The sequence below is a fragment of the Atta colombica genome, unplaced genomic scaffold, assembly GCF_001594045.1.
Source record: "Atta colombica isolate Treedump-2 unplaced genomic scaffold, Acol1.0 scaffold101, whole genome shotgun sequence".
Lineage (NCBI taxonomy): Eukaryota > Metazoa > Arthropoda > Insecta > Hymenoptera > Formicidae > Atta > Atta colombica.
In genome coordinates, this window is record NW_017259186.1 from 468,946 (window position 1) to 484,267 (window position 15,322).

The 15,322-nt window shown below is 30.0% G+C and overlaps 1 protein-coding gene across 2 annotated transcripts in view; it reads left to right on the forward strand.

The window, feature by feature from the left end:
• Positions 1–6,361, forward strand: part of LOC108686921 (Krueppel homolog 1-like) — a 53,788-nt gene extending 47,427 nt beyond the window's left edge. For both annotated transcript variants that reach the window (XM_018192455.1, XM_018192446.1), the window contains exon 2: positions 3,875–6,361. In XM_018192455.1, the coding sequence (XP_018047944.1) occupies positions 3,888–5,606 (1,719 nt within the window). In that variant the 5' untranslated portion in view covers positions 3,875–3,887 and the 3' untranslated portion in view covers positions 5,607–6,361. The remainder of the gene's footprint in view (positions 1–3,874) is intronic.
• The last annotated feature ends 8,961 nt before the right edge of the window (positions 6,362–15,322 follow it).

A 15,322-nucleotide genomic window follows, 5' to 3' on the forward strand; every position in this document is an offset into this window, starting at 1 on the left:
TATATTATAGATTTTTAGTACTAGTAGTCAACTGGCTGTAATATATGAACATGGCATGAATGGTGGCGATTCATTATTCTATCATAAACATATATTCTTACATTGTTGATTTTTATAAATAAAATGCCTACTGCTTTAATGATTATTGATGAAGTTGTGAATAAAATAACGAGTCTAATTTTTACTAATTCTTCATGTAGTTATAACTTGGAAAGCAGAGAAAGAAATTTTATAATTTAATTCTATGTAAATGTGTTAGTAAATTTATAGTGAAATTATAGTAAATAAATGTTATTCTAATTGAAGATAATTAATTAAAAGTAATCAAAATTTAATACTCGTAATAGTAATAATATAAGAATTAAATATAATAATAATATAAGTAAATAGTAATGTTGAAGATTATTATTATTTCCTAATTAAGGGGATGCTAGAGTGCTATTCTGTAACTGTTTTACACGCCTACCTACAGTTGTCGGTATCATTGCGCAGCTTTTTCATCATACAAAATATCTGCGTAATGACACCGACAATTGTCGGTAGGTGTATAAAATAGTTACAGAATAGCACCCCTGGAGTAATAGCCAAACTTAATCGATGTCGATATTATAGATTCTTTTAATTCTAAATTAAAAAAGTCGATAACAGTGACATTTTTATTTATTTCTTACATTAACATCTATCAAACGCACACAACTATCTTTATCTAAAATGTTGCAACATCATCTCTTGCAAGATCGAACACCTACTGCTAGTTAAAATTACTGTTTTGTTTACCATTCCGAGTCTTCGCTCAGCAATCGTATACACGTAATTTGTAGATGTAATTGTCGATGTAAATCTTTCTTTTTAAGCTTTCAATCTTAGCCATAAACTCAGTATTGATTGTGCATGTAAAATACTGGGTGTTGAACTGTCGTTTTGTTCATACATGCTGTAAAACTTTTGTATTGAGGAAACCTCTATGTTAAGTGACAGATCTTTACGAGATAAAAAATATAATATTTTTAACTTTTCTTTCGGTTTTAGTATAAAGTCCACTCAACACTTTCGAATTTATTGTCTATTTTAATCCTGTAAAAAGACTTGTTTCCATTCAGTAAATTCGAAAATTTATATCGATCCGCAAAGTCCCGATAATTTGGTTACTCCAGCATTCTTTTAATATGGAATAATTTTGAAAATAACATTAGAATAACATTAGAAATAACATTAAATAACATTAGAAATATCAATTTAATAAATTTTATAAAAAATTTTTTTTAATGTAATGTTTTTCCCAATAAATATTACATAAATATAAACATTATATACATATCACGGAAATATTTCAAAATATTATAGCATGACATTTCTGCAATATATCTCAGTAATATTCCTGTGATTTATTTTCGCGGATATTGTAATATTACTGTGACATCTCAATAATATTTCAACGATATTTCTGTTATATTTCATTATAATATGCAATGAAAAATTGGTATTGCTGTGATATTACCGTGATATTACGTGTTGTATAAGTTGCGATTAATATCATCTCTAAGTTCAAGCGTTTTATATCTCCACGCACAGTCTGAATACTATGAAATGAAAGGAATGGAGATGACGATAAGCAAAATCAGTCGAAATGTATAATTTGGCTGCATATCTGCTTAATAACACAATATATGAACACAATAAATGAAGTCCAAATTTGTTTATTTATTTATTTGTTTATTTATTTACGCAAACCGATCAAAAAAAATAGTTAAAAATAATTCATTGTTTATCGTACAATAACACAGAAAATATAATAGCATCATTGAACATAAGCTGGCAAATAAACTAGTAATATGAAATAATCCATAACTTATAATCGCAAATAAACTGGTAATGTGTGGTATTGGCTGCGTTCAGTAGAACATTTATTTTGCAACTGTTGGAAGTTTTCATCATGATTGGATTATGCTTTTAGACCAAGAAGAATAGTCCTATCTCACTAGAGAATCATAAAACGGTTGCAAAATTGTTGTATTCTGCTGAACGCAGCCATACAATTATATACATACATACTATGTAATTAATTTCTTGTTAACCATAACGAAAATTGCAAAACGGAATAGAAAACTTTGATTTAGTTTATCTGCTCGTATACAGGGTAAAAAATTTCAATTATAATAAGCCAATATTTCGAGAAATATGAAGAGCACTTTGCATCATTGCAAATGTTTCTTATGTACTTTTCTCATATTTGAAACAAAACTTTATTGCGGTTCTTTGTCCTACGTAAAAAATCGCGACAAGCCAATGAATCTTACAAACTTGACACGCATACACACACACACACACACACACACACACACACGCACGCACGCACGCACGCACGCACGCACGCACGCACGCACGCACGCACGCACGCACGCACGCACGCACGCACGCACGCACGCACGCACATACGCACGCACGCACATAAATTAAAACAATTGAGAATTAATTAAAAAACGCAATATAGTTGAAAAAAAGTGATTTTCAAATGTATTAATTTTTTTTTTATTTACTGTTATTTATAAGTATTCTATGTTCTTTTTCTTATTCATAGAGTTATGAATTTAAAATAAAGATTATCACGTATAATTTGTTTAAACAATTAATAAAAATTTTATTTTATCTGAATGAAAACATTCGAGAATAAATTTTATCGTACTCTCTCTCAAGTGATCACTCATTCCGATTTGTATCATCATTTTTGTATCAGTATTATTTGATTTCTATTAGCGTTTTTGGCCCGATCAGATTTACATCAATTTGAATTGAAAAACTTTATTATTGGTTGATTATGTGCTCTACCAATAGTAGAGCACAAAACAATCTTAATCCAATCCAGATTGGTGCAAAACTTATTCGAGCCGAAAATATTATACATAATAAAATACTATATATGACCGTTACAATTCTGAAAATGATGGTTACAATTCTTCCAAAGGGGTCAGTAAAGAATGCGCGCTTCAAAACTTGAAAGTCTCCGGAAGACTTGCTAATTCGATTTGCATACATCTTCTTATAAGACCTAGTTGTTTTTTTTACGAGAAGCGCCATTTAATGGCAGAATTGCATATATGTATAAGGCCTCACATTTGAAATGCACGTATTTCAGATAGTATAGTCAGCACATAATGTTTGAAAAAAATTCTTTTCTTTATTCCCGACTTACAAAGTAAATTCTTATTTCATCTCATTTCTGTTTTAAAACTATATTCTCGAAAATTCCAAAAGATTTTATTTTTATATTACCAGTTGTGACCTCTTTTTCAGATTCAAAGGATATTCTTTTTCGGGAGGGTTCCATTAGCTCATAGTGCAATAGCACATCTATTCACATCGGCTGGTGCCTAATAACTTTTCATTGCTTTACCAATGAGAATATTTTATTTTAAATTGGCCAATTAGCGATGTGTGTTTTTGGAACTCTCTTTTTTTTCTAATCTTTCTCTATTCTTCAATTTTGTAGAAGGATAAATCATATTTTGATTTTTATATAAATTAAGTATTGCTTTTATTAAGTATATCAATTGCACACAAGCCAATTGCACACAAGTCAATCACAGCGTTAGAAAAAACTCCCTAGTGATTGGCAATGGGCAATTGCAATAGTGTGCGAGTGTACCATTCTCGCTTTTATTTAAGGTAACATATACAAACATGCATAAATAAATATGTATATTTTTGAGTATTTTTTAAGTTCATTTCAAACAAATTATAGATACTAAATTAGAGTAATTGTATTATTATTATGATATTATCAAATCATACAATATGAAACACGAGTTACGAAACATTCACGTAAACAAACAAAAAAAAGATTCTCAAGTCGATCTTTTAAATATTTTTATTTTAGTCTTTCATCCTCGATGTTGGACTACTGTCAGATGGAGTCTGTGCTATCAAATCCAGTGATGTCAATTTCGGCGCCGGACAGCATGACTGCCAGTTTAGAAACGATGAGTTCGGTGAAAAACTTAGTGTGCAGCCCGGATCTCACAATATTCGCGACCACATCGGGGTGCAGTGGAGCTGAAGCCGCAGATCTGGCCAGTCCAACGGCGGAGATCGGAAAATATCAGTGTCTACTCTGTCAGAAGAGCTTTACGCAGAAGAATGTATATCAGAGTCATTTGAGATCGCATGGTAAGGAGAGCGAGGATCCATATCGCTGTAACATCTGCGGCAAGACATTTGCGGTACCGGCGCGACTGACGCGTCATTATCGTACCCATACTGGTGAAAAACCGTACCAATGCGAGTATTGCAACAAGTCGTTCTCGGTGAAGGAAAATCTCAGCGTACATCGGCGCATCCACACGAAGGAACGGCCGTACAAATGCGACGTGTGTGGACGCGCGTTTGAACATAGTGGCAAGCTGCACCGTCACATGCGCATTCATACTGGCGAACGGCCGCACAAATGCACCGTATGTGCTAAGACATTCATACAAAGCGGCCAACTGGTAATACACATGCGCACGCACACTGGCGAAAAGCCATATGTATGCAAATCGTGCAAAAAAGGTTTCACCTGTTCCAAACAATTGAAAGTGCATACGCGTACCCACACTGGCGAGAAACCTTACACTTGTGACATTTGCCGCAAGGCATTTGGCTACAACCACGTACTGAAGTTGCACCAGGTGTCGCACTATGGCGAAAAGGTGTATAAGTGCACGATTTGTAATGAGACTTTTGGTTCCAAAAAGACGATGGAGTTGCATATCAAGAAGCATCCGGAATCCCCGGCATCCGTCACTTCCACTATTACAGACAGCGACATCTCCTCACCAACGGCGATCACTTCGCCAATTGAACCGGATGTTGAGATTTCTCAGAGCAGCGGTGGCAATAATAGTAGCAACCTTGATCCAGCCACGATTCTAGATTTACCAGATATCGCTGTCGATGACAAGGAAAATCTGAAGACTGAAGAGACCTATTCGGATTCAACATCGAACGCTTACACTGTTCAACGCGACTTTGGATACTACCTTTATTCCGATAACAGAGAGCAGCAGTATTCACAACCAATAGTAACATCGCCATCGAGTACAGTAGAACCCGTTGTGTTCGCTGATATCGACGAGAAGCGCTTTCAAGCGAGCGTGGTGGTAAGTGCGCCGATGGAACCAATGACTCATCACGTGTTTTTCTATCCCGAACCAGCGTATGCCAGTTTCGGTTTAACCACCAATGACAGTGTTCATCTCGATACTACCGATTGCTCATCTCTTTTGAATTTGCCGGGTAATGACGCGCGCCGAAGAGTTGAGGCTGCCTTAGAAGCGGTTGAGGAAGAGCGACAAAGACAAGAATATGGTGCCAGGATTGTCAAAATTGATCGAGATCCGTTACTCACGCCACCGTGCAGTAATCCTGAGAGCCCAGCATCATCACCTGACTTGGCCTTGGATCTAGTAATACCACCACGGGAAACGTTAATTTTGCCGCCTAGGAAACGTAGCAAGATGATTCTTCAATCCATGGAGAGCGAATATAGGAATAGCGGCGGTAGTGGTGACAGCCTAATCACGGCTTCACAGAGGCAAAATTCTGTCATCCAGTTTGCGCGAGCTTCATAATGAATGTCGGAGCATATATTAGAAAAGCTTTGTGAAATCGCTTTGAAAGTCACTTTAGAAATTGAAAGGGATACTCTCCTAGAAAATGTTTTACTTTGATAACATCAAGATCGAAAATTGGAAGAAATGTCGGTTAGTGTGTGTCTTTGATTAGAACAAATTTGAGTGCAAGGAGATGTAAAAATCAAGAATTTCACTGATATTTCAATGTCAAGTGAAAATAATTGCAAAATGCACGAGCAATGAACTTTTATCTTGTTAATTGCGATACAAAAAAAGCTGCATTCGGCATATATGAAAGCTCTCCATTTTCAGAATTAGAAGTGAAAAGATCATGTGCCTCTTCGATGAAACCTAAATGTAAACGCAAGTGAATCGCAACTCAGTGTTTTATCTTTCCATTCGCAATCATATGATCTGAGAAGGCTGATTGCATGAAGTTAGCTCAGCAATCAAAACCGCGTTTGTTACTTAATATTTAATAGCAGTTAACGCAATCCATATACTGCATATATTTTCCTAATGATTTACAGGCGGAAAACACTCGTAATTACCTTTTTGACCTTGTTCGATAGCTCCTTGATCTTTTGAGGCTTTAACATTACGTGTATATAATGTATTGGAACATAAAGAGAAAAAGATTGGATATATTATTAGATTGAGAGAAGATCGCACTGATCGCGAGCGTGCATGATGAGGTAGCAGTGCGTATGCTATCAAAAAACATAATCTCGTTAAACCAAATGTTTGGAAAAAATTTAGATAATTAAAAAAAAAGTTATTAAAAAACAGAAACCCTTTTATGGAAATTAGAATGTTAATTTTAAAACATATTATATGTACACGCGCATCTTATGTCTCTTTAAAAACTTTATTAAAAATTTTTATTGTATTTAATTTAAATGCTATTAAAATATATTTATATTTTATATTTATTTTATATATGTGTTATCTATATTTTAAATATATATATGATAGATTTATTTTAAGAGGGGAGTTAAATATCTTTTTAATATTGTGTGATTCGTATACAGCAGCGAGTAACACAAGCATTTGATACACAGTGTTTAGTATTAAACAGAGCCACTTACTCAGTAAATGTGTTTGCAATATTAGTGGTCCATTCAAGTATAAAAGAAATATGTTAGAATGGCTATGGGATATTTGGCTACTTAAAAATAACTACATTGTATGGTAGCTATTGCCAACAAACTAAAATTATAAATTCAAAACAACATTTTGTTCTTGAAAAACTGTATTCCCGATTAAATTCTGAGACTTTTTTCTTACAAAACTTTGCTATGTTTAATTTTTAAATTACAAAAGGAAAGAACTCTATTAGTCGGATACAAGAAGATGATAATAACAGCATTTCATCGAGAGATTTATCATGAATTGCAGATCTCAGCAAAGATACTCTCCATATAATAGTGCGTGTCTGATGATCTGAACCAATCGGTAATAAACTATTTCCTTCTATAATTTAAAAATTAAACTTTAGACATATACAAAGTTTTACAAGAAGAAAAGTTGTCACAGAATTTAATCGGGAATATGTTTTTTTTTAAAGACAAGGAATTGTTTTGAGTAACTCTGTATAGCAGTAATCAATGTACAAAATGATTAAAATTATATTTAAATTTAGTCAATTTTTGAGATAACTATTGATCACATAACTGCCAAATATTATGATCAACAATTGATCAACATTACGCTACTAATGTAATATGATATAGAAGAAAATATAAAAATTGACGTCTGAGTATTTATTTGTTGAGCGCAAAGCAAAGAATTGTTGTAACTCGAATTTTACACGTATTACCTCATCGTTGCACGCAAGCGACGTTCGTTTTTTTTTTAATAATAATTTACATGTCCGTTCGCATGCGTGCCGATTGACTAACCCTTCGCCGTAGCGAATGCACGCTCGCAAAGATTAGATATCTCTCTTGCCAGCCTTAACAAGACTGACTCAGTCTACCTCAGTTACCATCATGATTCGGTTCACAGGGAGCTGCCAATGAGTGTCGATATCATCATCATTGATTGAATATTTGCTAAGTAAGAGCAGACGATAAATTTAAGGTTATGTATTTTTTAGCATGTACATTTTCGGCAGTTTATGTATTACATAATTTTATAAAAGTGATACTCATGATGAATCTGCCTATGTGATCTTAATTTGAAATCCTAAAGTGAAAAAATTTAATTTATTAAAGATTTTTAAAAAATCAACTTTTATAATAATTCTTTTCTTTTGGTCAGGAAATTCAGAATTTTTTTTACAAATAATTGATTTTTTCAAAAATTAGGTTGTATGGAATAAATGTATTCCATTCGACATTACATACGTTGATCAATTTATATTGTAATATAGTTAAAAGTTGTAATATAAATACAATTTGCATAATGACGATGTAACTGGAATTTCTTTAAATTAAAGGTTTGGATTAAATTTTTATTTGTTTCTGGGATCTTTTCTGGGAAAAGATAAATTTTAGCAGATTTTGCAGCCAGTTTTACAATTAAAAATTTCAACTATAGGTCCAATTTACTCCATTTGCAACCTTCTAAGCTTTCTTTAATAGAAAAAGAGATAAAGACTTTATGTTAAACATTAAGATCAAGATTGATTAATTTTAATAAAACCAGCTACGCGGATCTCTGGAAATATTTCAATTTTGCAATCATATGCTTTCGATTATATTAATATTATATATATATTAATGTATTTTTTATATGTAAATATAATAGATAAAATTTTTTAAAAATGTAAAACAAGAATGACAAAAAGATAAAAAAGAAAATCGAACCTTACGTTGTAATTGTTATTCGCTTTTGTGAGGATTCAAAATCAATTATTTAGTGCGTGGAAATTGTAATATATTAATCAGTGTAGCTAGATGATACTGCTGTGGAATTATAAGAAAGAAAAAAATTAAGCGCAAGAAGGAATACTTGAGACAAATAGAGCATTGAAAAAGAGAGCGAAAAGTGCACCAAACAATTGAATATCTCTGTGATAAGAACTCCATAGTACCAGAGTATTAAGCGGAGCCGAGCCCACTGCCAGAGTACAAGTGTATATGTGCACACGCATGCTAGTGTAATGCGAAACTATAATATATTATAATATACATAGTACGACGATGAAGATAAACTATCGTGTCAGAACTCAGTTTGATACAGATATTCAATTTCTGATAAGTGTGATGATTTTCAAACTTTCATATTAATTTCATGTGATTGTATGGAATTCTACCTAAATTCTAAATCTTGTAAATAAATTATAAACAAACGATATTTTAGACAAATTCTGAACAAATTTATACTTTTTTAAGCTTTTCAAATAACACACATTTATACGCGCACGCCTAAATACGCACATAAATATATTATAAAACAAATTTAATTTATATCTTATTATTTATACAGAATGTCCCGTAAAAACTACACACACATAAAGTTAAATTTCTGAGAGCATTTGAGGAAAAAATTTTACCAAAATATCAAGACTATTTTTTTAGTTTTTTAATTGTAAGCGTTTAAAGTTAAGAATCATATTACCTAAAATTTGCGCGTTTAGGTATAATACAAAGCAAAATGTTGAAGACGAAATTGTTGCCCCTTTTGTTAATATTAATATAAAGATTACATAAATGAAGACAAAATTATATATTTTTTTTGCAAATACATTGTGAAATAACATTTCCTTTTATATAATAATTTTTTTTATTTTTACATAAAGTGCAAGCTGTCAGATAACATTTCTTTGAGAAATGTTATCATAAAATTTTATTTACTACTAATTTCACAAGTTAGTAAAATTGTAATTATTAAATAGTACATAAGTAACTAATGATATGTACTCTTCTTATAATTATTTAATAAAATAAGCAAAATAAACTATTATCTACTATTAATAATAATAATAATCCATATTATACATTTTATTAAAATAATCCGAGGAAATTATAAAAACGTACAAATATTTAAAAAATTATTTATTATAATTCATATTAATAAAATTTATAATATTAAATAAAAATCTCTCGATTGATAAAAATAAATGCACATGAGTAAAAAACGCTGTATTCGGTCGAAAGTGATTCTTCGTGTATAACGACATTTTTTGTAAATTTCTAGTTCAAGCAAATTGTGCGCCGATTATTTATTTGTCTTAGAACACGGTTCTAAGCTGTCATAGTAATATTACGAATTAAATTGAGAAGAAATTTAATATTTTTAATGCTTAATAAGCATCTTTAAAAACTGTAAATAATTTATTGAGAAAAATTAATATTTTTCGCAATACACATTTCGATTTACACGCTTTTAAAAATTACTCAACTAGAGTTCAAAGAGCTCCCGAAAACTTGCTTGAACTACTATTTTTCAAAACTAATTTTTTAAATATTATAATTTTTTTAACAAGTAAGTCAAAGTCAAAGTCATTGGGGGAGGCTTCCCTCATATTTATTTTTACCTGGAAATTAATAGTTAAAAAAATAGGTAGACACATTTTTCGACTTTCTCTAGATTATCAATGTTAGAGTCGCAACAAAAATTGTTGTCAAAATTGCAAAAAAAAAACTTTTAAAATTTGGAAAGGACCTTATTGTAAAATAATTACCGTAAAATTTTAATTATATACAATTATATACAATTTATAAAATTAATGTTGTATGTATATTGTAATATTTAAATTGTGTACTTTGTCTATGCATAATTTACAACATTGCATTAAACTTTTCTGTGTAACTTTTTTGGATAAACTTGTTGATAACTACTTTGATAATGTGATTGTGTAAGATATTTAAATATGATATGCTGTTAAAGCAATTACAAATATATCTCCCGAAATAATGTGCAACAAAATTTATCGTGCGCAAGATTGTGCATAGATATAAAATAAGGCACAATTTAAACAAATTAATAATAAATTTATTATGATATACATGATTAATTTTATAAATTATATGAATTAATAACTATAAAATTGCACTATTATACGCATTTTTATTTTAATTAATAAAAATTAATATGAATTACATAGTTAATAATTTTGTAATATTTATAAGTTACTAATTCATACTATTTTAATAAAATGTTTAACATTGACTTGAATGAATTTTATTTAAATACTAATGACAGTAGCTACTTATTTTGTTAAATGTAAGATATAAATACATGTCATTTGTTAATTATTATAGTTTTTCCGAATTATTTTTCTCAAACGTGAACTTGAATGAGTTCTACTTAGATATTAGTAATAGGTGTTGCTTATTTTATTAAATATTTATAAAATAGATATTATTTCTTAACTATTAACTATTTGATAACTTCATTTTTACATATAAGATATGAAATTGTGATAGTAGATTTCTTAAAAAAATGCTATGTGATAGCTTGCATCATATTAAAATGAATATATTATTATTATGAAAAAAGAATATTATTGCACAATGCACTTACAGAAACATTAATAATTTTATCTTCATTTATGTAATCTTTATTACAATATTAACAAGAAGATAATTGGATAATATTTGTATGTTATATTGCACATCTAAACGCATGAATTTTAGACTATATTCACAAATAATTGCTTATAATTCAAAAACTATTGTTAGCGTTAATATCTTGTTTTTAAGATTTTTATCTCAAAATCTCAGGAACTTGCCTTTAAGCATTGTTACGATCACACTCAGAACATTATTTGAAGGTACTAATTAATGATTTCAGGTTTATTAAAGGATTTTTATTTACTTCAAGTGTATTTATTATTTCAACAATTTTTTTCAAAGATATTCTTTAATATCTCAATCAATTATACTTGAATTAGCCTGACAAACAGAGCTCTGCTGCGAACAACGCTGATAGTAATAAAGCACATGCCTATTCGCGACGCCTGGCTATTGTAATATGTGTGTACATATATGCGTTCATCCAAGTTTACGTAATAATAACGAGTAATATAACTTGTATCATGTATTCATACACATAATAATCGTAATTGAGCACCGCGCGGCTCACTCTCATTACATTTAATACTCTTTTAGCATTGAAAATATGCATATTCATAATAAGTTTAACCAGTTTCAAACCAAATTTTATAATACTATATATATATACACACACACACACACACACGCGCGCGCGCGCGCGCGTGTGTGTGTGTGTATATATTTTTCGTGATAGATTTTCTAGATTAAACTGTGTTTTCAAGTATATCCTGTTGAAAATTTCCAGGTGGATTCCTATGATGGAAATCTATGAAGATCCATGTAGGCTATTCAAAATTCATATGAAAATTCTTGTAGTGAATGAAAATGCATATGGAAATGTACATGGTATATAAAAATCAATACGGAAATCTATGTGAAAGATCATATGGAAATCCACATGTATAAAGAACTAGGAATGCATCACATAAAATTACCGGATATCCAATTGGATATCCAAGAAAGCAATTTTTCGAGTCAAATATTTGACTGGATTCCGAGAAAGTATCTCCTAAAAAAATAAAGCCTATAGGAAAAAAGATTATAATTTTGCAACAATGTATAAGATATTATAGCATCATGAATATGCATAAATACTTATTTCTAGAATATTTGTATAAGAAAAAATCAATAATTTAATAATATCAAATTTCAACTGGATATATTTCTGGATACTAATAAAGAAGTATATATTATACATGTATATATTATACATATATAGAGTAGGGTAGGTCGCCAGCTAAGAATGCGAATAGAAAAAAACAGAAAACGAGATGGCCATCAGCATCCTTGTTTAATCGCGCAATGCGCTGTTGATTATTGTTAGATGGGGAGATTTCAGGAGAGCAAGTATCGATGCCGCCCTTCACAGCTTTCAAAGTTCTATGCGCAACTTTAGACAAAGATAAAGATGGCCATCCCATATTCTTTCCTTTTCTACTGTCTAACATTTCCACTTAGGGGCTCCTTACTCTATATATACAACCTCTTTGGATACTAATGATATCCGGCTATCTGGTCGGATAGTAAAAAAATGATAATACTAAATAGATAATACTGGATACCAAATACTTTCCGAATATCCAGTGCATCCCTATAAAAAATCATATGAAAATCCACATAGTAGGTATGAAAATATGAATCTGTATAAACAATAAGAATCTTATATATACAGTGTACATGTGGAAACAACCAATAGGAAATAAAAATCCAAACAGTTGAAGTTAGATATAATGCTTTAGATAATGTAATTTCTTGTGAATTTGTATATGTATACTATATGTACAGTCATGGATGTAATAGTTGCAACATTTTTTTTTCAATCGAGTTCTGAATGCAGTCTGCTCATCAAGCGATTGATTCTTACTTATAGATCATAAGTAAAGCTTGCGGCACACGATGCTTGTTTTCCTGTTGGATTTCTATCCTTGCTGGATTAGCTACACCTTGCAATTATACACAGCTATATTGGCTGTGGTATTGACAGTGTCAGCATCGTAGTCAATACGACGGCAAGAATTTATTCTAGCTAGCAATTCAACAAGAAAACAAGCATCGTTTGCCACTGGCTTAAGAACCAATCGCTCAATGAGCAGACCGTTCCGAAATCCTTTGAAAAAAAGTATTGCAACCGTTCTACCCACGTATTGTACATATATATATGTATACCAATTTATAATAATTTGAATTGCGCTAAAATTTTTTCGGATTTTTTAAAACAGAAAGAGGCAGAATTATTATAATAATATTACAATTAAATTTCCAATCAAATTCTTATTGTTTATATTACGGCCAATAAAAAAGACGTTTGTTTCCATACATATACTGATTATTGCGAAGAATATGGTTAAGACCTTGATGGTTTAAAAGCTTAAGATCACGAAGAAAAATTTAAGGCGTAAGATTTAATTTAATCAATCAATTATAGTACAGACCATAAAACTATAACGTGAGCAGTAGCGAATCTAATATGATTTTCTTAATTTTTTCTTAATTTGCTTAAGTCTTAAATTATCTTACGTCTTAAATTTTCTTTTTATGTGTTAGAGCCTTTAAGAAGCTCGCACGGAATCTGAGTTTCACTCTCGGTCGAGATAATATTTTTTAAAATAAATTTATTTATTTATAGATTTTCAACATATTAAAATTTCTTTAATAGATGTCTATTGAGCAAATTTAATTGTAATATTACTATAATAGTTCTGCTACGTTTTAAAAAGGCCGGAAGAATTTCGGCGTGCAGTTTAAATGACTACAAATATAGTATATATGTATGTACATATATAGTATATGCAAATTCACAAAATTATTTGAAGCATTGAATCCAGCTGCGACCATTATGGGCATTTATTTCCTATTGGTTATAATTTATATAATTTTTATATGCATTCTTTATAATTTTTTAATTTAATTTTTCGAAAACTTTCTTGCTATAATATTTTGAGCCGCGAATTTTAAGAATCCAATTCAATAGATACTTACGTGAAGACTCATGTATGAACATGATTTCTTATAGGAATCCATGTAGGACCTATTTTTTACTCAAATCCTTATGGGATATGAAATTTCATATGAATTTTTCATATGGGCTACCTGATTTTTTCATCAGGGTAAATGAGACATGCTACAGAAAATTCTGAAGCTGGAATTTGAAGCTAGGACGCAGGAAGGGTTATTAATTTATTCACGTATAGATTAACTCTAAAAATTTCAAAATTTTTTGATTTTAATTTCTTTTTTTTTTAATTTTAGAGGAGGACTTTAATGGTTCTCTAATGTAATTATTATGGCAAGTATAAGCCGCGCGGAATAGTACAGAGAGTGTAAATTAAGTATTTCATTGACGATGAAGAAAAGCATAACGACGTTATTATTGTTAGCATAAGATATCTAGAATTATTATTATTTTACTATATTATTACGATTACTATTATCATTATTATTGTCATTTTCATTATTAATAGTATAATTTTATTAATAGTATAATTTTATTAATATCAATTATTTATAATTATTATGAATCGCGTACGTACCAGTGAGATAAAAATCATTTTGTTCTGATGTGTAGAACTGACAGTTCTAAGTATCACTTCTATTAAAAAAAAAAAAAAAAAAAAAAGGACGCTATTTCACCGCGCATTTTCCATTTTGTTATAGAACTATCCGAGAATTTTTCTCGTGAAATCAAATGAGAGCAACCTATTTCGAAGTACAAGCGAAGAAAATCCTTTCTTAATTTTAGAGCATTGTGAAAGTAGTAAAAATTTATTATTGTTTTTGTATTTATAAAAAATTTAATGTAAATGAATAAAAAACTGTGAGTTTCCAAATATGTGATCGTTTAATATCTTTCTTTGTTGGTGATTTTTTGCAATTTTACATATTTTACATAAGGAAATCTGGAGGTACTTATTGATCTCCTTTGGAAAATTGATCTCTACCTATTATTCTAACATTGGAAAATTCTAATTTTCTTTTATATTTCCAATAAAGTTTATTTTTAAAGACAGGAAATATTATAAATATGATTTTGATAACAATAGAGATAATAATAGAGAGCACGTATTTTATCTTCTGAAATGTTATTTTTAAATATCGATAAAAAATTTTTTATATATTGTATATCATAATTATATATATTATAACGCGATAAGAAATTTTTCATGTATGAATATGTATGAATATACATAAATATTAAATAAATAAGGATAA